The sequence below is a fragment of the Rattus rattus genome, chromosome 3 (assembly GCF_011064425.1).
Source record: "Rattus rattus isolate New Zealand chromosome 3, Rrattus_CSIRO_v1, whole genome shotgun sequence".
Taxonomy (NCBI): Eukaryota; Metazoa; Chordata; class Mammalia; order Rodentia; family Muridae; genus Rattus; species Rattus rattus.
In genome coordinates, this window is record NC_046156.1 from 8,779,209 (window position 1) to 8,805,061 (window position 25,853).

The 25,853-nt window shown below is 47.2% G+C and overlaps 1 protein-coding gene across 1 annotated transcript in view; it reads left to right on the forward strand.

The window, feature by feature from the left end:
* The window catches only part of LOC116895216 (alpha-N-acetylgalactosaminide alpha-2,6-sialyltransferase 5), a 37,527-nt gene that overhangs the window by 6,564 nt on the left and 5,110 nt on the right, over positions 1 to 25,853 (forward strand). The window contains exons 2-3 of the mRNA XM_032896547.1: positions 3,184 to 3,593; positions 10,546 to 10,653. Coding sequence (XP_032752438.1) covers positions 3,184 to 3,593; positions 10,546 to 10,653 — 518 coding nt within the window. The remainder of the gene's footprint in view (positions 1 to 3,183; positions 3,594 to 10,545; positions 10,654 to 25,853) is intronic.

Genomic DNA, 25,853 nt, shown 5'->3' on the forward strand with positions numbered 1-25,853 from the left:
CACACACACACCTCACACACACACACACTCACACCAAACCACACACTCACACTCACACCAACCACACTCACACACACACACACAAACACCAACACCAACAAACACACACCACACCACCACCACCACCACACCACCACCACCACCACCACCACCACCACACCACACACACACACACCATACCACCATATTATACACACACACACACACACACACACACACACATACACACACACACACACACACACCCCACATACACACACACAACACACAGACACACACACATACACACACTCATTCTCACACACACAAACACACACAGACACACACACACACACACACACACACACACACACACACACACACACACACACACACACACACACACACACACACACACACACACACACACACACACACACACACACACACACACACTCACACACACACACACTCACACACACACACACACACACACACACACACACACACACACACACACACACACTCACACACACACACACACAAACACACACACACACACACACACACCCACACACACACACACACACACACACACCACACACACACACACACACACACCAACACACACACAACACACACCACCCCCACACACCACCACACCACACCACACACACACACATACCAACCACACACACACACTCTCACACACACACACTCACACCAACCACACACACATATTCACACACACTCACACCAACCACACACACTCACACACACAAACACCAACACCAACAAACACACACACACACTCACACCAACCACACACACTCACACACACACAAACACCAACACCAACAAACATACACACACACACACACACACACACACACACACACATTCTTTAACAACAATTGATGGGAAAGGAGATCATGAATTTGAAAGACAGCAAGAAGGCGTACATGGGAGGATTTGTAGGTGGGGAAGAAAGGGGGAAATAATATACCATAATCTCAAAAAGCAACAACTAAAAGCCAACTCAAGGTCATGCTCCATCATTGAGAGAAGCCTAGGCAGCAGCTCAAGACAGGAACACAGAGCAGGAATTGAAGCAGAGACCGAGGGAGGACAAGGACTACTGACTTCTGCTCAGCCAGCTTCTGCAGATAACCCAGGACCACCTGCCTGGGAGTAGGATCGCCCGCAGTGGGGTGGGCTCCCCTCCGTTAACGTGTAATCAAGAAAATGTCCCTCAGACATCTCCTAGGCATGGAGGCATTTCCTCAGCTGAGTCTTCCTCTTCCCAGATGTGTCAAGCTGACAAGAACAGCCATCACACCCAGTCACTTAAGCACAGCCACCTAACCACTGCCAAACATTGCATCCCTGGTGATAACTGACAGTGGCTGAGTCTCTGATTTCTCAAGTCCGTGTGTCCGTCATTAGCTCAAAGGGCCCAGTCCTGGTTTGCTGAGTATTTACCACATGCTCCATGTTAAATGGTAATGGTTTTTGAAGCAGTTTCGCTGTGCAGCCCAGCTGAGCTAAAACTGGTGATGTAGACGTGCTAGCCTCAAAATCACAGGGATTCTATACCTGCCTCTACCTCCAACGTCAGTTACTGATTAATTCTTGTGACAAGGCCCATATGTCTGCTGGGCTCTGCTACATGCAATGACCACTTTCACAGGTCATATAGTACTGATCTTAATGACTTAAACAAACCTGCCCGTATATTAGGGGTTTCCCCCCTTCTACTAAGGTAGAAAGGGCAGTTTTCCTCTGCTAGAGTTGAAGAAACCTCATAGAGGTCCATGACTTAGCAAGTTCCCATAGCTAACAGATGTTTCAAACAACGCTGGGCCCACCTTGCCATGAGAGAAGGTCTTGGGGAGCACTCTGTTGGGCTATGGCATCACACCCATGGTTCAGGAAACTCTCGCAGTAAATACAAAACTGAGTATTTCGAGCTTAGATGGATCCCATTTCCTGACACCACGGAGACAGGTGCCCAGTCCATAATTAACCGAAAAGGGCAGCGCTCTGGGGGAGATGGGCAAGGCGACATCCCTTCTGGATGCTTTCACTGGGCTGGGCGTGCAGAGTGCTTTCTGAGAACAAGCGGGACCCTGGGTCCAGGGTCCAGCGCTGCATAACTGTGCGGTGGGGTACGCCTGTCATCCCAGCACTTGGGAGGTGGAGGCAGGAGGATCGTGAGATCAAACTTACTCTTGGCTACACAGAGACAGTCACATAGTCGTTTTCTTTTGAACTTCCTGGTCTTGCGCTCGGGCTCGAACTTCATAATCTTAGAAGAAGGGAGAGATACTTCCATTAAGCATGAACAGGGCGTGTTTAAGTTGATAGCTCTTACGAGTTCGGAAACAGAACCATCAGTTCAAGGTGCTTGGCTGAGCGTGGTCAGCAGCGCTGGACCCATTGGCTTTCTAGGCAGCATCATGGGGTGTGTTTTCAGAAAGGAATCTGGGGGGTCTCCAGTTCCAGAATCTGAGGCCGTAAACTTGAGACCTCATTTACATAAGTGAAAACAGACGCTGCCGTTTCCGTCCTCCCCTACGCCTTCAAATGAGAAAAATAATCTTAACTCTTCATTCCAAGGTTACGGCATTGAATTTGCGTGTCATTGCTCACGTGATTCGTGAGCAGTATTTTTTTCTATTGAGGGTCAACGTGGTTTTCCAGCATCCAAAGGCCTTGACCGTGCTTAGCTTTGGAATAAGATGAACCAGGGTGGCAAACACAGGGTCACACAATTTGCACAAGAGACTTTGCTCTGCCTTGGGGCCAGCTTTGGATCCAGAAAGACCTAGTCTTGAAAGTAAGCCTTCGTGACTCCCCGTCTCTCAGCTAACTGAGCATACAACAGTCTTCACCTTGCTGGCTTCACATGTCCATGCTGGTATCTAAGTGTAGCCAGTGGCAGACAGATCAAAGATCAACACCAGCCCTTTCTCCCGAGTCTAACACCCTCTATCTGCGCTTTTAAAGAAAGCAAGGGTCAGTGTAGTTGCAACGGACCAGATGGACCAGATATAATCTGGTGTAAACCAGGTGGGGGTAGAGGGGGGAAGATGTAAAAAGAGGGAAAAGGCATCCTTATCTAAAGACATGATGGAACCTGGTGATGCCAGGGGTAGTAAATGCTGTGGCTGACACCATCTTTCTCCTCCCCTTGCCTTGCAGCCCTTGAAAATGCATTGCAAAGATTGCGCCCTGGTGACCAGCTCAGGGCACCTGCTGCGTAGTCAGCAGGGCCCCCACATCGACCAGACAGAGTGTGTTATCCGTATGAATGACGCCCCCACACGAGGCTACGGGCTTGATGTGGGCAACCGCACAAGCCTGCGGGTCATCGCACATTCCAGCATCCAGAGGATCCTCCGCAACCGCCATGACCTGCTCAACGTGAGCCAGGGCACCGTGTTCATCTTCTGGGGACCCAGCAGCTACATGCGGCGGGATGGCAAGGGCCAGGTGTACAACAACCTGCAGCTCCTCAGCCAAGTGCTGCCGCGGCTGAAGGCCTTCATGATCACGCGCCACAAGATGCTGCAGTTCGATGAGCTCTTCAAGCAGGAGACTGGCAAAGACAGGTACAGGGCACAGGCGGGAAGCAGGGGGCAGCGGTGGGGATGTGTGCTGGGGACGGACTTGCGACAAGCCAAAGCTGAGGGTCTGTGTTTGTGAGCTCGTGGCTCATGTTGGGCTCATGTCGGCAACGTCAATGGGGTTCACGCATTGGGTCGCCCTGGTAACAGACTGCTCAAGTTGCGTGTGCCAGCAAAGTGGCCCGAAGCACCGTGACCATTACTGAGTGATTCACGGCCAAATTCTTATTTTTAAAAAAGGCTAAATGGAGACTGGCCTACATTAGGAAAAGGGGGACACAATAACTTCATTTATGGAAGACAGGGTGTAGGGATGAGGCTCAGTTTACTACATGCTTACTGCCCTAGCATAAGGATCCCAGTTTCATCCTTAGCTCCATAGGGGAAAGTGGGCATGGTGGTACATGCTTAGAATCTCAGTGCTAGGGAAACTGAGACAAGCGAGTGCCTGGGGCTTGCTGTCAGCTACCCTACCCTAGTCTACTTGATGAATTCCCAGCCAGGGAGAGGTGCTGTCTCAAAAGACAAAGTGGACAGCCCCTGAAGAATGACAGGTTGATCTCTGCCATCCACACATATTCACAAACGTGCACATGCACATGCACTCACATTCACACACATGCCTACATAGAGAGACAGAGATAGAGACAGACAGACAGGCAGAGAGAGAGAGAGAGAGCACACGTGCACACATGTGCACACATGTGCACACACATGCACACACATGCACACACATGCACACACATGCACATGAGCGCGCATGTACACACACACCACACACACACAGAGACAGACAGACAGACAGAGAGAATGTGCACACACATGAGCACACACACAGAGACAGTTAGACACACACAGAGAGAGACAGACAGACACAGAGAGAGAGAGAGAGAGAGAGAGAGAGAGGGAGGAGCGGGTGAGGGAGAGGGAGACGGGAGAGAGAGAATTTTTCCCTTTCAAAGATACCCAGTCATGGTCAACTGCCCATCACTGAAAACCTACAACTTGCTCAGCACTGTACCGTGCTGTGTCTCTCAGGACGGTCAAAAGCAAGATTCCACCCTCCTGACCGTACATTCTTAGACATTCACCAAGCAGTGACAGAGAGAAGACGGAGCTGTAACTTGTACAGCAGGAGACAAACCACGGTCTAGAGCCATGTTTTCCAAAGTGCTCATTAAGAGTAGATAACGGGGTGGAGAGACTGCTCCACGGTTGAGAGCACTGGCTGCTCTTGCAGAGGACCTGGGTTCAGTTTGTATACAGTGGCTTATAACCCTCTGTAACTCTAGCACGATTGGGTGTAACACTCTTTTCTGGCTCTTTGGGTACCAGGCCTGCATATGGTGCATACACATACATGCAAGCAAAGCACACATGCACATAAAGTAGACATTTGTGGAGATTTGATGATAGGGCGTGAAGTCAGTATACTCAGGAAGATTCTTCAGTAATGGCGCCTGTCTGAGACTAAAACAACATACCAATTCAGAACCTTTCACGTGGTGATGATGACGAATGCATGTGTGGATGAGCAGACATGGGATAGTTTGCTTAGATGTGAAAATGTTCTAAAGTGAGTAGTAAGGGTTGTAACTGTGAACACCTTAAGATCCACTGCATTGCATGCTCTAAAAGTGAAATGAAACACACACACACACACACACACACACACACACACACACCTGAATGAAGTTATTGTCCTAGTGTATTTCTCACTAAAAGTTGCAGATTTTTGAAAAAAATCTGTGGTCAAAAGACTTTCTCCCAAAGATACTTCTGACTGAGACCCTGGACAGTATTTCTACAAGTATGGAAAGATCTGGAAGGGATAGAAGTCCTCCCAAGGGACCAAAGGACCAGGGAGAGAGTATGCTGGGGGAACTGTAGAAAGGCACCCTGTGGGTACATTCAGGACATCTGAGCATGTGGCATAAGATAAGGTCAAAAGGGAAAAGGATCATGAACTGGACAGAGCCGGAAGCCTCAGAGGGGTGGCCTGGACACACAGCTCTGGGCTGGAATGTCAGCCATGTACTTAGAGACTCGATGACCTCACACTCCTGTAGAAGTAAGGGACAGTGACTACAGATCATCAGTCTGATGTCATAATTAATTTCTAGAGCATATACTGTTATAATTGATGTACACTTAGTGGTCTAATGCACTTCTTATGAAGAACTGTTACTCGGTGCCTTATCTTAACTCTAAAGAGATTTGTTAAGTAAAATAAAGGCCAGAAAGTACCAATCTACTATTTGGCTAGCTTAGGAACACATGATTGAGAAGCGAAGTCCAGTATCCCCAAATCCTTTGGACAAAAGAGTTGTGTTTTTCAACCTTGGGAACTTTACAGCAGTTTGAGGGCTACGCCTGACATTAGTGGGCCCTAGGAAGCATCACTTCTGTCCACACTGCGGCAGCCTCTTTCCTGGGAAGACACAACAGAACTGTGGCTACCACAGTCCAGACCCATGACTACCGGCTTAGTGGGTCTACAGCTTGACTAGAAGAGCTGGAGTTAGACAAACACACCCATGACTAGTCCATCGCACTCACGGATAGCCAAGTCCACACTTATGGCTAGCTAACAGACCCAAGGCTAGCCCAACAACCCTACAAACTAGCAAAGCCCAGACCTGTGGCTAACCTAGTCAATCTCTAACCCAGCCATGGATCAGGTCACACGGACACTCCTGATTAAAAGTTAACCGCCATCATGGTCAACCCTGTGACAGCAACAGGAAAGAGTCCTGAATGTTAACAGGTTCTTTCACCAAGAACACATTTTATAAGGGATGGACAAACAAGGAGCCATTTACAATTAAACGTTGCTGCTCAGAAATTCCAAAAAACCTTTAAACCGTCTGAGCCATAGAAAATGCACTCTCTCCTTTTTGTTTAATGATTGTTCAAAAAGTAAGTCTTCCCAAAACCCTGGTGCAGGGTTCACAAAGACAACTGCACACTCCTCCTGCACCTCCGCAGGGGCCTGGAGACTAAGCCATCCCACCCTTTGACCACTGGAGATCCCCAAGGAACGGTCTCACACAAGGCATCTCTTAGCCCCTCCCTTAGTCTGACCAACGAAAGCCATCTGCTCAGAGCATCTCTCTTTATTAGTCCGGCTGCAGGAAGTGAGCCAAGTCTTTGCGGCTGAGCTCCTGGGCCTCTTTCTGCAGATGCACCTCAATTATCACCCACTCTGCCCTGCTCGGGCAATCTCACCTATGACCTTGGAGCACGCCAACGCTTATCAACCCTTCCGAGGGGGCCTTGCATCTTTTACCTTAGGAGGCTGTCTTTAAAGAGCTGGCCTGATATTGACTCACTGTTCTTACTCATCCTTATTCTTAGACTGAGAGGCAGAAACAACCTTCCAGAACAGATTTCCATTTGACGGAAACCCGGAACATTTGGGTTGAAAAATATTCCTTGTGTGTAAGCAGGAAAAATCCAACAATACGAGCGCATATGTTGAAGGCACATAAAGAGTTGGATTTCTATCCAAACCAAACTTGTCACTGGAACATTCGGCTCAGGATAATATTTTTTAAGATATGGGCCAAGTCGGGAGATGTTGATTTATAGCAAATTTTGCCCTTAAAAGCAGGGATGAACGTGGCTCGTGGAAACTCTGCAATTAAGAAGCAGGACAGATGACAGGGATGGCCAAATCACGTTCTTTGATATTAGAAAGTAACTGTACTTGAAAATAACTTTATAATTGAATAAGGGCACATTAGGAAAATATGATTCAGAACCAATATTATAGTAATTACATAAAGGAAGCATAAATGAAATAACTGCAGGAAGAATATTCCACTGAGATTATAAATGAGATTCTGGCAGAGCAGAAAGGCCTTTAATTGTAATTTAGTGTGCACTATGGCGTTATCAGCCCAGTGTGTTACTTCATCATATAAAAGAATATCTGCTAATTTTCTCTAATAAGCACATGACAGCTCTTCATATTCTCTCATTACAGCTGATTAACTGTAAAAACAGTAGATATTCCTTTGTTGGAGAAAAAGAAAAGAGTTCTGATCCTTTCAGGCAGACAGAACAAAGCAGTTGCGTTCCTGTTGTGCGTGATCCGAGGACTATTATTTAGGAAGTCTGGGGAATTTTAAGTGGCACTTACAAGAGCACCTCGCTTCGGTTCCTCCAGCCCTCCACTTTGTGTTCTTCCCGTCTCTACCTGCAGAGCCACTTCCTGTGGCTCCACTTCCTCCTGTGTTCTAGGCTGTGGCATCACAGGCAAACAAGACCTGGTTGGTGTTTCCTGGAAATGGAAACCAGAAGATATGGTGGGACCATTGGTTCCCAGATCTCTCAGGGATCTCTGTGAGGGCTGTGTTTTCCTTAGGCTCCGTCAGACTAGTCTGGGAAGAACTGCCAGTACATTAACACAGTGGAGGTGTGAGCATGGCCCCCGTTAATGAAGGCTTTTCCTCCTCTTCCCTTCTCATTCAGTTGGCTCTGATCCTTCCAACCCCTCTAGCCCCAAGCCTTATGAAAGTGAGAGGGAAGGGATATAGTAATACCTACAAAAGCCGGAAGCTTCTGTTCTTTATAAATGCTGCCCTGGCAACTGATGCCCCTCCTCCATCAGACCCAGCACCTCGTGCACCTCCTCCATCAGACCCAGCACTTCATGCACCTCCTCCATCAGAACTCAGCACCTGATGCCCCTCCTCCATCAGACCCCAGTGCCAGAGGGTTGGAAGGATTTTCTTCCTGGGTACTAAACAGCACTGAAGGAATGCTAAATTATTTACCTTGTTCACCATCCCAGCAGTCAGGAGAGAAGAAAGGGATCTCGATGTGTCACCAACATTACCTCCCCCATCCCTTTCGTGGATATTTTCTGATGTTTTCAAGTGACCAGAGGACAGAGCATGTAGTATCTACTTTGTAGATAGGAGACTGCAGCTCAGAGATCAACAGCTACCCGCCTCAGATTATCCAGCTTCGCGTTACAGAAACAGGAGAGTGTCGAGCTGGCAGTGTCCTCATCTGCAGGGGCTTTGAGAAGCTTGGTCAGGAAGCTGTGGACTGGAGGGAGACATGGTAAAGGCTTAAGACTCAAACTTGAAACCGAAACCCACCCATTCTGTCAGGGTGTCAACAAGGCAAAAGCCTCCTTTAAAATATTCCCTATCCCTGCATGAAGGGGAATAAAGCAAACTGTTTAAGTCTTCCTTCTCAAAGTGTGGAGCTCTACAGTGCATCTCTACTGCTCTGCTATTCACCTCACACACAGCTCTGTGGCTGGGCAAAGTCAGACAGTCTGACCTTGGGGATAAGGTGTTTGGAGCTGGCTAATGAGGCATGCCATGGCACTGGAGAAAGAAAAGGCAGCAGTCCCAGGAGAACTGAAATTAACACCCACAGCAGTGGAGCATGGAGCAGTGAGTCATTCTCAGGACTCAAATCAGACCTTGCCAATGTGTCTCCACTGGTCTCCTGGGGCTGGGCGGCTTGTGCAGCCTCTACTCAGAGATCTGAAGAATGGACGTGTTAATGAATGGCAGAATGCACAGATGCGTTTCCTTAAACTTGTCGGTTTGAGACTCAGACATTTCAGAAGCTCTGAATGACCTTAGGGAAGGAAAAAGTAAAGGCTTTATTACATGCAAGCATCCCTCTGGCTCTCTTCCTCTGCTCCTCCCAAACACATGTGCTCCTCCTAAGAAAAGAAATTCAGTCAGACCCTCGTGTTCTTAATGTGCTTTGAGACCTCTCACCTATGGATCGATGGATGGATGGATGGATGAATGGACGGATGGACAGTTGGACAGATACATATATACATACATAATAAATGTATTGATGTCTAGAAAGATGATAGATTAATGATTAATAAGGAATAGATGGTAATATACTGATGACAGAATGCAATTGATTAATGATAGATAAGTAACAAATGATGGTGATAAATATGAGAAGATAGATGTGTTAGATACATGTATACACACATTGCATATGTGCATGCATATATATACATACATGCACACATACACATACATGTATACACACATGCATACATACATGTATAGATGATAGATAAGTGGGTAGATTAATAGATAGATGAAAAAGAGGTAGCAAGACCTAAATGTTTATCCATAAATTATTTGTAATCCAGCTTGTTTAGGGACACAGGGAGAGTTTCTAGTCAAACATTCTCATTAATAACCAATGGCCACATGGATATTGTCGTCATCTTATAGCTGAGCTATGGCAACACACACCTAAGCATTCAAACAATGATTATCTTTAATGTTGTAGAAATCCCTTAAGCATCAACATTAGTTCTGAATGTACTAGAAGAGATTTTGGTTTAGCAAAATTCTAATGTTTACCAAATGGGAGAGAGTGAGATAAAGTGCATGTATGAGTGTTTGCCTATGTGCCTGGGTGCATGTATGTACACATGTGAATGTGTATATGTGGATATGTGTGTGTTTATGTGCATGTATGCATGCATATTGCATGTGGGGTGCACATGTGAGTGCATATGTGCATGTGTATACATATGTGTGCATGTGTGTGCATATGTCTATATATGTGCATATGTGCGTGTGTGTACACATGTGTGCATGTGGGGTGCACTGTGTTGGTATGTTTGGGTATGTGGGTGGTGTGCATATGTGCATGTGTATGTACATATGTATATGTGGGCATATGTGCATATGCATGTACATATGTATATGTACACATATGTGCATGTGGGTACAGTGTTTGGGTGTGTGTATATGAGTACGTGCATATGTGCATGTGTGAGCATATGTGCATGTGTGTGCATATGTGCATGTGTGTGCATATGTGCTTGTGTGAGTTAGGGGTGGGGGTATTTGTTTATAGTCAGCTCCAGCATGGTTATGAACCTCGGACTGCTTCACCAGAGTGCAGACTTCACCCTTGTTCCTTCCAGGAAGATCTCCAACACTTGGCTGAGCACTGGCTGGTTCACCATGACAATTGCTCTGGAGCTCTGTGACAGGATCGATGTTTACGGCATGGTGCCCCCAGACTTCTGCAGGTAGGATTGATTCCGTGGATGGACTTCATCAGCAGAGCCATTTAGGGCTTAGAAATCATCTGATTCTGAACATCAACCACAAAACATGTCAATGCACCTTCTCAGAGCAATTAATTAGCATGTCCCGAGCCCTGGCTCTAGAAACAGCAAACAGCATTTAATTATGTGATATAAAATATTGAAGGTTTTTGTTTGTACTCCTGAAGAATTAATCCATCTTATGGGCTTCATTTATTCTCAGAATATTTATAAGCCAAAAGTAATGCAGTAATTGGCACAATATTGATAATGAACGGGCATTAAGAATTATGTTTCCTTTCCATTTGGAAGAAATGCTGTAATGTTTAAATGAATTCACGGGGCAATTTCCGGAAATTATAATATTCCTCCAAGTCTCTCTTACCACATTCTAGCCTTGGTTCGCATTCCTAGGACAAAACCACAGACATGATTGTTTAGCTCTATCACGGTACCACGCCTCTGCCGCTTGATGCCAGGAGGTCCCCTTCTGACCCGTGCCCAGGCAGAAAATACGAAGTGTCCACAGAAGCACTGAGCTCTTTTCAAGGGCTTGAATTGTGGAAGGTCGCCCACTGAAAGCACAGGCATGGAGAGAATCCTGAGGTCAATCAATTCTGAGAGCACCTTGATTTTCAGAAATGCACTTCGCTCCTGATGCTCAAATGGTCAAACCTGTGCAGGAGTTGTGTGTATCTTGCTGGCAAAGATGTATGTGTAACTTCCTTCTTGCTCATTTTAAACTTGACAGTGCCTCAAAGGTCATGGGTCTTTAGGAAGATTATACTTTGAACATACAATGCAAGAATGAGGAAAAGTACTTAAGCACATCTCTGTTAGTCATCTCTCTGCTGCCACACACCAGGGGAGCTTGTGAAGACTACGAGTTTATTCAACTCAGGGTTCTAGAGGCAGGCCTGACCAAGACTGAGGGGCTGTGATGGGTGATGTAACGTGGTGCGGAGATTAATCTCCATCAGGTTGACCTATTAGAATCAGGTACAGCTCTGAGTGTATGTCTGAGGGTATTCCCCTGTGTAGACTAACTTAGAAGGGCAGCACAATCTCATGGGCTGTGACCCAGGTAGATAGAAGGAGGCCTCTGGGGTCTGAGTGTTCCCTTCTCTGTTTCCTGACCCCCAGGACATGAGCTCTCCTTCTCTCTCACATCCTCCACACCATGATGGCTGAACCTGATTCCAGGAGCAGAAATAAATCAGCCCTCACTTAAGTTGTTTCAGTCAGATGCTATGGGCATGGTAAGGCAAAACCAGATATCATACATTGTGAGAAGGACATAGACAAGAGACAGAAACGGGCTTTTATAAAAGGCCCACCTTTAAGACCATTCATGGATCCTCAAATCCATTAATCTGTTGAGGACTACGGCCCTTGTGACCAGATCCTTTTAAAGGTCCTACCTGATCTTCCCTCTTGCTTTCTAAAAGAGGGTTAAAGGTCTCTCTGTGTAGCCCATGCTGGTCTCAAACTCACCACATTCCTGCCTCAGCCTCCAGACTGTCAGGATTATAGTTATGCATCCCTATACCTGGATGCCCCTCCCCTCTAGTCCCCCAAACACAACTAAACTCCAAGGTTAACTCAGGCAGACATGCAAGCCACACTCTTACCACTTTGCCACATTCTCAGTACCCAGCGAGGTAGGATTCCTCTATATAAGGTCGAGTCACACAGGAGAAGGAAAGGCATAGACCTAGAAACCTGGAACATAAAGGTATCCCTCAGCAGGTCCAGACTGCAAGGTCCAAACTCAGTGTGGATGAACTTAAAGCAACCTTGAGCAAGCCACCTCATCTCTCCCTGTCTCGCCCTCCTCGTTTGCAGAAGTGGAGGTGTTGATATCAGAAACCACCGCAGAGTGTCGTGGGTGGGTTAAGTAAGCTAGCATATGTGAAGTGTCTGGAACAGTGTTTGTATGTAGTGAGCATGGGTGTGTTAGATAGGGTCCTCGTCCAGGTCCTGAACACTTACGTCACTGGCATTGTTTCCCTGTTGGATGACTGAAGTGCAACAAGTGGGTGGAATGGTATAAAAGGCGAGCTGCCTCCTCTCAACAGTCTAACAAAGATTTGCAAGGCATTGCCATCAAAGCTGATGGCTACGGAACAGATATAATTATGTAATATTGCCATTAGGATGCCAGGAAGAAAAAGCATGAATAAATTGAAATGTTAATGGCTTTAAGAGTTCAGGAAATATTCCATTTATTATGGAAAGCAAACGAGAGGCGAGTTAACCTGTCATTTCTCTTAATCACAGTTAGTTCCTCACAGCTAAGTATGGTCGGACGGAGACAATGTATGGAACGATGCTAACAAGGAAATTAAGATAATGTCAACATGCCATATGTTGCCTCCAGCTCTGGGCTTCCACAACTCAGCTGCCGCTGAAAAGGTTCAGCAGTTGTCTGCCCAAGATGCTCTGAGCAAGGACTTTTCAGAAGGGTGCTGTCACAATTTTGTCTCAGAAAGTGAAGTGCCAGGAGCCTCTGGAGGGAAGGCTTGGGTTCCTGGGACCATCTTCTCTACTTGTTCATGGCTGTTCAGTGGGGGGCAAGAAGGTGTGGCTGTAAACTTCTTGTTGCTATGGCAAAATGCCCAACAGTAACACCCTAAGGAAGGCAGTGTCCAGATCCAGTCAGGAAGCAGGGACAGATCCAGTCACATTGTATCCAATTAGGAAACAGAGGCATCTGGTCACATTGTATCCAGTCAGGAAACAGAGGCATCTGGTCACATTGTATCCTGTCAGGAAGCAGGGACCAATCCAGGTGCTCAGTTCCCTCTCCTGTTTTTATGGTTCAAGGATGCAAGACATAGGATGATGCCATCCCCATTTAGGGAGAGTCTTCCCATCTCAATTAAAGCAGACTCAAAGTTCCCTCACAGATATACCAAGAGGTTTGCCTCCTAGGTTATCCTAGATACGATCAAGTTAATAATCAATATTCACACCTCCTCCTGCCCCTTATGTTCAAGATACACTGACTAAACTACAAGGACCAGTTCCCAACCACATGACTTTGAGCCTGGCTTCCCCATCTGTAAAGTGGACATGTGCTGTGGGGAGTGACAGTGAGTACAGTGTGCTGCAGATGGTGCACCAGAGACACTGTCATCTATCGCTAACCTTACCCTAATCTTAGCTAAGAGTATAAGATATGATACACACAATAGTCCATTCTCCCAAGCATTATCTTGCAGTTGTGTCAAAAGACTATCAAGTTACATTGAGAGACTCAAAGACTCAGCTTCGTCAGCGTAGACGCTCATAACAAGCCTTGCCTACATCAAGCTAACAGTGTCCAAGAGAACACCACCTACCATGAGACCATTAAATAGCACTTCCTACAACCCTTATCTAAGAATCAAATGTTTTTTTAAATAATACTTTTCTCAGAGAATAAAAAAACCCCTCTAACTGTTCTATTCTGTTCTATTCTCTAACTGTTCTATTCTGCCTTTGGCTTCACTTTTAAAGTAGCCAAGGAGTAGTACAGACCTCAACAACATACACTCCTCACAGGGTAGGGGTTAAGATGTAATCTACCACATGGGTCAGAAAGGATTTGGCCTGGTTTTTATGTTGGTGGTGGGCAATGAGCTGGCTGAATGGGCCAGAAGGTGACCTCCATATGGAAAGTCTCGTATGTTTGATTCCATGTTTGGAGCCCTAGGGTGTAAGGTGGTGGGGTTCGCCGTCCTTCATACAGCAGGTACTTTTAAACATCAGGGAGGTGACTCTGTCCTCCATTCCTTCTTTAATGGTTTAAAAGAAATCCGTCTATGAATAAGACAAACCAGTTCTGCCTGTAAGAGAGGTGTGACCTTGGGAAAGTTATTTGACCTTCACCAGTCCTTGGTGACCTTGGTCAGGCTACGACTGTATCTCAGAATCTTACCTGTCAGGTCTATAAAACACCAGTGGTATCAGCACTGGTCTTGAAAGTTTGCAATGAGACCACTAGAAACCAGTAGGAGCTCAGCTCAGCCCTGCGGTTACAGGGGGACATATTCACTGGTCTGAAAACAGGGCAGCCATCATGGACACAGACTGTAAAGATGCCCCAAGGCCACATCTCAGCTACAGATAGCAGCTGGGTCCTGGGAAGGAAAGACAGACATGATCTTCAATACAAGATGGGTCTCCTTCCTGTCCTGCTGAGAACTGGCCACGGGTGACTGCCAGCTGCATGGGCTCTATCACAAGGCTCCCTTCAGACACTAACCATTCTCTGGCTTCTGTGGGTTTTCCATCTACTCACCATGGCAGCAGACCTCAGCAAATGCTTGTTTTTCACAAGTCAGCTGCTTCAGATTAAGACAGAACTGGTGCCCTCAAAAGAAACCATTCATTAGTTAATCACAGAGACTTCTGTTCATTTCATAACCATTTCACAAAGGTCGAAGGTTACAAAGGCAGTGCCTGTGCAGAAGATGCTCACTGTCTGTCAGGGCATCTGACTCCCTGAGTTTTTCTGAAATATCCATCCTTGGTTTTGAACTGAACTTGGAGGAATCTTTGCATTCCTGGGGTAAGGACCCTCCCTGCCAATGTGACCAAGGACAGACTCTCCCAGACCTGTGTGTGAATGGGCTCTTGCATAAGATTCCTCTGCAACCAGAGGTCCTCTGGCAAATAAGTTTGATAGCATGCATGTCCTTCTGGGTTTGGGTTACCTCATTGAGGATATTTTCTCTTTCCATCCATTTGCCTGCCAATTTCACAATGTCCTTGTTTTTAATAGCCGATAAGTATTCAATTGTGTGAGTGGACCACATTTTCTTTATCCATATTTCAGTTGAGGGGCATCTGGGTTTTTTCCAGCTTCTAGCTATTATAAATAAGGCTGCTGTGAACAGAGTGGAGCATGTGTCCTTATTATATGTTGGAGCATCTTTTGAGTATATGCCCAGGAGTGGTATAGCTGGGTCTTGAGGTAGAACTATTCCCAATTTTCTGAGGAATCACCAGGTTGATTTCCAGACTAGTTGTACAAGTTTGCACTCCCACCAGCAATGGAGGAGTGCTCCCCTTGCTCCACCAGAATGTGCTGTCACTTGACTTTTTGATCTTAGCCATTCTAATGGGTGTAAAGTAGAATCTTAGAGTTGTTTTGATTTGCATTTCCATGATAACTAAGGACATGGAACATTTAAGTTTTTCTGGGCCACTAGAGATTCTTCTGTTGAGAATTCTCTGTTTAACTTCTGTACCCCGTGTTTTTAATTGGGTTCTTTGGTTTGTTGGTATCTAAGTTTATAAGTTCTCTATATATTTTAGATATTAGCCAGCTATTGGATGTAGGGTTGGTGAAGATCGTTTCCCAGTCTGTAGGTTGCTGATTTGTCCTATGGATGTGGAGCAGAAGTGAAGCCTGGCCTTCATGCAGGTTCCCCAACAACTGGAGGCAGGCACTGTTTCTGACTCTGTTGCCTGCCTGTGGTTCCTGTTCCCCTGACTGAACCACTCTGTCTGGCCTCAGTGGGAGGGGATATGCCAAGTCCTACAGTGACTTGATGGGCCAGGGTGGGTTGGTACCTAGGGGTGCTCCACCTCCTCAGAGGAAAAGGGGAGTGGGAGTGGGGGAGAGGGTGTCTGAGGGAGGACTGGGAGGAGGGCTGTGATTGGGATGTAAAGGGAATAAGTAAATTAATGGAAGTTCAATAGACTCTCTGGTCCGTGGCACAGTCGGGCTGCTTTCTAATCTAAACTATGTCCATGGGCTTTTAGGGGAGTGCAACTGTCACTTCCTTGTCACCAGGAAGCAGAAGCACAGAGAGACAAGGCACTGCTCTGACTTCCATAGGTAGCAGCCCGCGTGACTGGATCAGCAGCCTTCTGCATGGTGTCAGAGAGGGATTTGGGGCTAAACTCTTTGAGAGGTAAACAGCTGAGCAGTCCATGAATTCCCAAGGTGTAAGCTGGCGTAGGTTGTCTTCCACTGAGCCTTCCTGGGCGTCTGGCTGTCTCATTCCACCCCACGGGCCTCAGTGACCTCGCCTAGCCATTCACTGACAAGAAAGTTTCTACTGGGCCCTCCAAGTATTGAGAAAATGGACTCTTTGGGGGTAAAGATTACTTTCATACGTGTATTTAAAAACCACTAAGGGGTGGTCAGTGTAGAAACAGCTATGGTGGCAGATGGGGGACTGCACGAGACCTGGGAGAATGGACTCCAGCTATAAGCCATGGGAACAGCTGACAGCCCTCTTCTGCAGAGCCCATTTCTGCTGTCACCACGCACTACTCTTGCTAACCCCAGTTGCTTCCCTGCTCAGATGTTCCGGAACTGATAGAGCACGCCACAGTCCCGACCTTACTGTTTGGCACAGCTCTTGGGCTTCCCAAAGCTTTTAGAACAGAATTCATTCTCTCTCTAGCTTAGCCCAGCAGCCCTTCAGGATGTGCCTTCTGCACACTATTCTGGTCCCGTCTTCTGCACCCACAGATTTATGTCAGCCATCCTGAGCGTCTTGTCAGAGAACTGACCCTGCAGACACCCGTCCTGCCCTCAGCATGGAAGTTGCTTCTCTTCCATTCTTCTTTTACCTGGAAACAGCTGCCCCCCTCCTAACTGATGAACGACTTCCATCCATTTCCCATGCACATGCCCAAGCCAGCCCCGCACTTAGAGTAAACACAAGGTCTTGTTCGCCAACTCTTGGGATAATCCGCAGTGCAATGCTGGTTCCAGTATTTTACAGCTGAGCCCTCAGCTGTAGCAGCTGGCCAGTCAAGGTCTCAGAGCTGATAAGGGATGGAAGTAGAATTGGACAGAGATCTGCACACCTGAAGAGCCCAAGCTGTTAACCCTTCACCTTCCTGTTTTAACCATAACAGCCCCTTCCACTCCTGAGACAGCCCCTCGGGCCCCCCTGCCTTCCTGTACCTCTCCTCTGCTGCAGCCCATGCATGGCTTCTCCAGCTCCTTCATTTACCCATCCGTTCCTTGAGATGAGGGGTGACGCCTCCTCACTTGTATCTTTAGATCTCGATATCATCCAGAACATGGTGGATATAAATCAGTCCATTGACAACTCAAAAGACTTTCCCTTGGGGGAGTTAAGAATTTGATTGCAGGCCTGAGGGATGGCTTAGCGGTGAGAAACATGTTCTGCTCTTCCAGACAGCCTGAGTTCAGTTCCAGCACCCACACCAGGTGGCTCACGAGCTCCTGTAACCCCAGCCCTAGCGCTCCAACACCTCATGCCTCTGTAGGCACCAGCACACAGAACGCATGCATTCAGACACAGGTACATTAAAAGTAAATTTAGGGAAAAAGAAAGGATTTGATTCAAAACGTTCATTGCAAGTCAAATAGGACGACACGGGTGGATGAAAGCTGTAATTAGCAAATGCTGAGTTCATAATCTGTGCAGCTGTCAGTGGAGGCCAGCATCAGAGCCCCAGAGACGGGCTTGAGTGCCAGCCCCCACCCTCCCTCCCTTACCAAACTTCATACCCGTCAGTGTTCAGAAAGCTGGAGAGAATTAATGTTGTGCTGCCCCAGTGACAGCATCAAAATGCATTATGCTGGGTGCGGTAGGCCCTTAAATCATGCTGTCTCCAGATAGGGAGCCAAACCCATTCTTCGAGCAGACTATAAACTGCAGGAAAGGTCTGTTATTGTTGCTTTCTAAACTAAGTTATGGTGAGTATTTTTAATCTCATTTCCCTTTGTAAATTATTTGTGATAATAATGGGCCAAGCGTTTAAATTCCACCTAATAACCTTATTTCCGGTCATACTCAGCATGTTACCAAGTTTACGGCCCTCTGTTAGCCATCATTTCTTATTAATTAGCAAAGCAATGATTCAGAGTGATTGCTGTCATGGAACTAAATTAATATCTCATCCATAACGTGAAGGACATCTCAAAGGTATCGTGAATAGTGGAGAGTTGATTCTGCTAGAATTATTAGCTATCGAGCATTAATAAAGCTGCCCTCAGAGGCAGCAGGGACAGCGTCTGCCTGGCAATGGCTCACCGAGCAGGGTCTGACGCTTACGGTGGGCAGGCAGGTACAGAATGGTAACGACACCTGTGTGACTGATGCTCGGTGAGGTGTGAAGCTATATCGTGCTTCTTTCTGGCAGCCCGCTCTTCTTCCACCTTTGCCACAATTTGGCTAATTCTCGCCTGACCCTGTCTGTTTCCATGACCTGCTGTCTCCTAGGGGTCCTCTGGAAACATTATGGTGCCCTCTGGGAGTCAGGGTGGTGCCCCAGGAGAGTACTATGGCTTGCTCTCCCATGAAGGGGGAGCAGCTAGGTTTGGGGGATCCACGCTCCCCAGACACAGTGATAATGCCACAGGTTTCGAGGTAAGCAGCTAATTTCCTGACACAGGCTACTCAGACAAGAAATCCAGACAACACACAAAAAATATCTCAGTGGGTCTACGGGGAGAGGGAGGGCTGCTTGTGACAGCATTTTATTCTAAAGGGCCACGGTGTAGGCCAATTGCAGAGTAACCCAGGCACACAGTCACCGTTTATTCCTCTGTGCTCTTCAAATATTTCCTGAGCCTCAGTCAGACATGCCGGTACTATGCCAAACACGGCGGCGTGTCTAGAAAGTTCTCAGGCTCTAGGGACCTGAAGACCTCTTTCTCACCCTGGGATATATTTCCTCATCCTCTGTGACTGATGCCCCCACACAATGAACAGCCGCGGCCTAGATGGTGCCTTGACTTAATATAAAGGTCATGTGCATGGAGTCTTCAGTGAGAAGGCTCACTGGGAAAGGAAAACGTGTTCGCAGGCTAATTTCGGAGAAGCAGGCCGTCATGGAGCAATATTAGACAAAAAGTATGGCCTAGTGATGTTAAGGCGGGGGATTTACTGAGTTTTTCCTCAGCTTTTCTTGTCATCTCTGTGTCTTTGAAGGGTGTTTCTTTCCTCTGGGTATGGGGGTGCCTCTGGGCTGAAAGTTTTCCGGTCTACTTTAGAAGAAGGTCGAGGATTCTCCAAAGGGCCGTTCAGGGGAGGGGTCGAGGAAAGGATGACTTTGCCTATGCGTCTCTTCAAAGGCGAAGACTCCATATCTTGAGGGGCCGTGCTCTGAACCCTTGAAGTACCCCCTTGCTTTTCAATATTATGACATTTCCCACTGATTGTTCAGCCTCACTGCAGAGAGCTTGAAGAAATAGGGCATTACAAACCCCCGATGACGTTGATCCTGCCGGGCAGAACTGTACCTGATGTCTCTACTGAACGCCGGATGAAGCAGGGTGAGCGCCACTCAGAGGGCCCTCCAGAGAGGTCCCTGGAGGGATGGGACAGGAAACAGGCTGTCCCTCGCTGCCTGTGGGACCCAGCAGAAACATGGGGACTGTCCACATAGAAACCTCACCTGGGGGACAGACATTTCTCCAAGAAACAAAACATCTGTTTTAAGCATAAAGCATTGACAGTAAGCTGACATTGGTCCCTGTCTTGGCCCTGAACCTTCTTTAGGTTTTCTATGCCTGAGTTTAGCGTGTTCCTTATAGGGCCATTGGGAAGACTAATTTGTTAGTATACGGAGATTGCTTAAGCCTGTACCTAAATCCAACACTGAACTCCACCTGGGGGCCACAATAGTAATCTGTTTACTAGAAGCTTTGGTATTAGCTGAGAGGGCCAATGGAGATGGGAAGGGAGCATGTAAACTAAGACCTAAGGTACTTGCACTGCCAGTCTCCAGCCAGTGTCCTCGTGGGCTGAGGTGGCCGCCCAGCCAGTAAAGTACCAGCTTTGTGAGCATGTGGACTGGAGCTGGAGCCTCAGAACCCTTGGGGAAATAGTCAGGTGTGCTGGCACAAGACTGCAATCCCAGAACTGAGGAGGCAGAGACAGCAGGATGCCCAGGACTTCCTAACCAGCCAGCCTAGCCTGCTTGGTGAGCTCCAGGCCAGTGAGAGGCTTTGCATCAAAAATAAAGAGGGCAGCACCAGAAGAAGAGCAGCTGCTCATGGCCTCTGTCCTCCACAAACATGGCTGCACTTCTGTGAACACTGAACATGTACACATGGGGACCCCACCACAGACAGACACACAGACAGACACACACAGACACAGACACACAGACACACACAGACACAGACACACACAGACAAACACACAAACAGACACATACACAGACATACAGACATACACAGACACACAGACAGACACACACACACATGCAGACACACAGAGAGACACACAGAGACACATACACAGACACACACACGGACACACACAGATAGACACACATGCAGACACACACACACAGACATACAGACACACAGGCATGCAGACACACACAGAGAGAGACACACAGCATGCAGACAGACACACAGACACACAGACATGCAGACACACACACACACAGACATGCACACACACACACGCACAGAGACATACATACACACACAGACCACACACACACACACAGAGACACAGCATGCAGACACACACACACAGACATACACACACACACACACACACAGACACACACACACAGACACACACACACAGACACACACACACAGACACACACACACAGACACACCACACACACACAGACATACAGACACACACACACACACACACACACACACACACACACACACTTCTGTACCCTGGCTATATGGATAGAATGGAAGAACATATCCTAAGGAGTTTATTTTGTTTGTTCTAAAATTCATGCAAAGATAATGAAATATATAGTCTTTATAACATATCTATTTAAAATAATTTTATATCTGCACCGATGGTCTGCATTAAGAGCCCATTTGCTATTTTGTGCTGAGATTTTTGCATAGCTGTGGTCTGATTAGCAAAACTGAGACATCAGCATCAGTGTGGTGCTCAAACTCCAGACTTCACTGAGGCCCTACGTGGCTCTGCTAACGGCCTTTATCCTCCTCCAGGACCTCATCAGGATGTCAGTGCCCTCACCCACTGTGCCTTCAGTATGGTCAGGTCTCTTCATGGCCTTGCCATCTTTGAAGAGCACTGCTTGGTGCTCAGACACTTTGTAGAATTTCCCACACATCTGATTTATCTGATATTTTTTGTCATTAGACTGGGAAGAGGACCACAGATGTGACAAAGTCTTACGAACATCTCCGATCAAACTGCACATGGTGTCGGTATGTCTTACTACTAATGATGCTGACGTAGGATTCTCAGGGAGTATCCTGGGGACAGGAGAATAAGAAAAAAGTCTCCTGCTTTAGAATGTGGTTGAAGGGCTAACTAAGCCTTCATCAGCACCTTGGAACCACCTAATCAAGACAGAAAGGGAAGACAGTCAACCCTTTGGGAGTGGGGTACCTTGGGGAGCTTCTGCAATGGGATAAATGACTAACTCTGGGATAATCACTTGCTTACCTCCCGTGAGGAGCCTGCATCCATGCTTGGGTGTGTCTTACTTTCCCGGCGCTCTCCTGCAGAGCACGCACCTCCACTTCAGCATGTGTTACTCTCTTCCGAGTGCCGCTCTTTCCTTCCATCCTCGTGCTTAAATTAAAAATGCCACTAACAGCATCGCCAACATCACTTCCCTCACTGAAGTGGTGAGACCAGCAATTCCTTTAGCATCATAGCCTGATTTGCCTGAGCTGAGGTCCCTCTTAGTTACCAGGCTGGAACGTGGGTCTGTGTTTCTGCCCTCTCTGCTGACATCTTTCGATCGGTGTGATCCCTGCTGGATTTCCCCCACTGTACAGGGACGATCCTTAACACAGATCGTGAGGGCTATACATTAAGATCCTGCAGACAGCATCTCTCTCCCATCTCTTTCCCAGCATTGGTTCACTGGCACATCTTGCCTTCAACAATGGCTGCGCTGTCCTGGGGGTGATTTTGTATTGCTTCCTTTTTTATATATTATTCATTGGAATTCTTTTCACACAGCAGCTTCTCTGTGTTTTCGCTTCTCTACTGCAATCATCTGGTGGTTGTTTCTCTCACCTCCTGAGTTTAATTACCAAATAGTGCTGTTGTTTATTTTGATGCTCAAACTTAAAGGTGCTTCAAAAGCCACTTGTGCTGGGCCCTCTCCTTACGACATAAACCGGACTCTATGGGAGCAGGGCAGGAGCCGTAATATTTCCTTAAAGCACCCATGTGCATTAAATGCTAATTCCTTCCACCTCTTTACCTGCTTTCTCCAAAAAAGAAGGAGCAAACCAGCCCTCTTCAGGTTGCTCTGTAGAACTCACTCTTTGCTTTAGGGAGCTGAGCTTACTCTGGGCCATTCTGCCCTCAGAACATCCCCTTTCCACTTCCCTGGTCCCAGACACGAAGTGCACCACCACATCCCTTTGAATACAGCCTTTACATGTGAAAATTCACAGACATTGGTGGTGGCATCCCTCATCAGATGAGGGATAAGAAGAGAAAAGTACACAGTCTTTAGAAAGGCAGGTCGAAGGTGTAACAAAAGGATGAAGCCAGGAAGCTTCCCGAGTGCAAAGGTGAATTGCAGCTATAGGCTGACTCCCATCCTGAGCCAGTTCATACCCTACCTGAGCTGTGCAATCCTGAGTCCAGCAAAGGGCTCTCCAATTCTCTGGAAAAAGTGTGCCTTAGGATTTCCATTGCTGTGAAGACACACCCAAACCAAGGCAACTCTTGTAACGGAGAGTGATTTGGGGCTAGCGTACAGTTTCAGAGGTTCAGTCCATTATCATGAAGGTGGGAAGTACGGCAGCATGCAAGCAGATACGGTGCTGGAGGAGCCAAGAGCACCTTGACCTGAAGGCAGTCAGGGGGAGTGTCTCTTCCACACTGGGTGGAGCTTGAGTATCAGGAGCCGTCAAAACCCTCCTACACAGTGACTTCTTCCAACAAGGCCAAACCTCCTAATTGTGTCACTTCCCATGGGCCAAGCGTATTCAAACCACCACACTCCATCCCCTGGGCCCCATGGGCTTGTTCAAACACACGAGTCTATGGGGGGCCCAGAATAAAACAAAATACATTTAGTCCAACTTCAAAAGTCCCCACAGTCTCTCACAGTCTCAACAACGTTTAAAAGTCCAAAGTTCAAAGTCTCTCCTGAGATTCGTGCAATCTTTTAACTGTAATCCCCTACAAAATCAAAATCAAAAAGCAGATCACATAGTTCCAACATCACAGGATATACACTACCGTTCCAAAATGCCGTAGTGAGGAGATACTGAACCGAAGCGAGGCTTTCATCTTTGTTGATTGCAACAAACTTCTTTCTCCTGGGCTGCACTCCCTGAGAGCAGCTTTCCTCTGCAGGTATCCCATGGCTCGGGCATCTTTAACATCCTTGGGTCTCCAAGGCCATTTCAATATTACAGCCTGTTCCAGTGTCTGGGATCCACGCATGATCATCTGGGCTCCTCCAAAGGGCTGGCATCGCTTCTCCAGCTCTGCCCTCTGTAGAACTCCACTCCACTGCTGCTACTGCTCTTGGTACTGGTGTCTCCAATACACTGGGGTCTTCTACTGCAACTAAGTTTCACCGATAGCCTCTCACAGGCTCTCTTCATGGTGCCGATCCTCAAGCTCTTTGCATGACCCCTTCAGTCAGGGGTCAGCTGAGGCTGCACATCCACCAGTGGCCTTCCATGGCCTCTCACAGTGCCAGGCCTCAGCTGCTCTCTATGACCCTTTCATGCCTTCAAAACCAGTACCACCTGAGTGGTTCTAATCTATCACCAAGTCTGGCTGCCAGCACAAAATCTATATTTTGGAACACAGCTTCTTTGTGATCTCAGAAAACACTTCCCAGATTTCACCACAGTAATGCTGGTTTCTATTTATTTTATATTTATTTATTTATTTATTTATTTATTTATTTATTTATTTATTTATTATGAGCACACTGTAGCTGTATTCAGTCACACTAGAAGAGGGCATCGGATCCCATTACAGATGGTTGTGAGCCACCATGTGGTTGCTGGGAGTTGAACTCAGGACCTTTGGAAGAGCAGTCAGTGCTCTAACCACTGAGCCATCTCTCCAGTCATGCTGGTCTCTTCTTAATCACTGCTAGCTTTTTAGTTCCAGGTAACCAGCATCAATTGTTGCAGTAGTCTCTTTTATTCTGGACTCTAAAGCCAGAGCCACGCGGCCAAAGCTGCTGAATTCTGCTGCTTGCTGGGACTGGAATATGGTCCCCTTGTTCTATTACAACCTTCACTGCCTAGGTTTGGTTGTCCTAGAACTTGCTCTGTAAACTGACCTTGAACCCAGAGATCTGCCTGCCTCTGTCTTCTGAATATTAGGATTAAAGGCATGTACCACCATGCCTGGGCCTTGAAACTTGTTCTGTCCCAGGCTGGCCCTGAACTCAAAGATCTGCTTGGCTGTCTTCTGGGACTAAAGGTGTGTAACCCTTCCCTGGGGCTGAAGCTTTTCATGGTCACTATGCCTCAAGACCCAGATCAAAGGCTTGTGCCTTCTAGCCTCCAGATCTGGATCACTGGTGTGCCTCCATTTCTGGGTTGTAGTTTCTGGAACTACATGTGTCCATCATGGAGTGACTATCACAGTGACCATCCCACAGTGACCATCACACAGTGACCATCACACAGTGCCCATCACACAGTGACCATCACATAGTGACCATCACACAGTGACCATCACACAGTGTCCATCCCACAGTGACCATCACACAGTGTTCATCACACGGTGTCCATCACACAGTGTCCATCACACGGTGTCCATCACACAGTGTCCATCACACAGTGACCATCACACAGTGCCCATCACACAGTGTCCATCACACAGTGTCTATCACACAGTGACCATCACACAGTGTTCATCACACGGTGTCCATCACACAGTGACCATCACACAGTGTCCATCACATAGTGCCCATCACACAGTGTCCATCACACAGTGACCATCACACAGTGTCCATCACACAGTGCCCATCACACAGTGTCCATCACACAGTGCCCATCACACAGTGACCATCACACAGTGCCCATCACACTGTGCCCATCACACAGTGACCATCACACAGTGTCCATCACACAGTGACCATCACACAGTGTCCATCACACAGTGCCCATCACACAGTGACCATCACAGTGTCCATCACAGTGACCATCACACAGTGCCCATCACACTGTGCCCATCCCACAGTGCCCATCACACAGTGACCATCACACAGTGACCATCACACAGTGTTCATCACACAGTGTC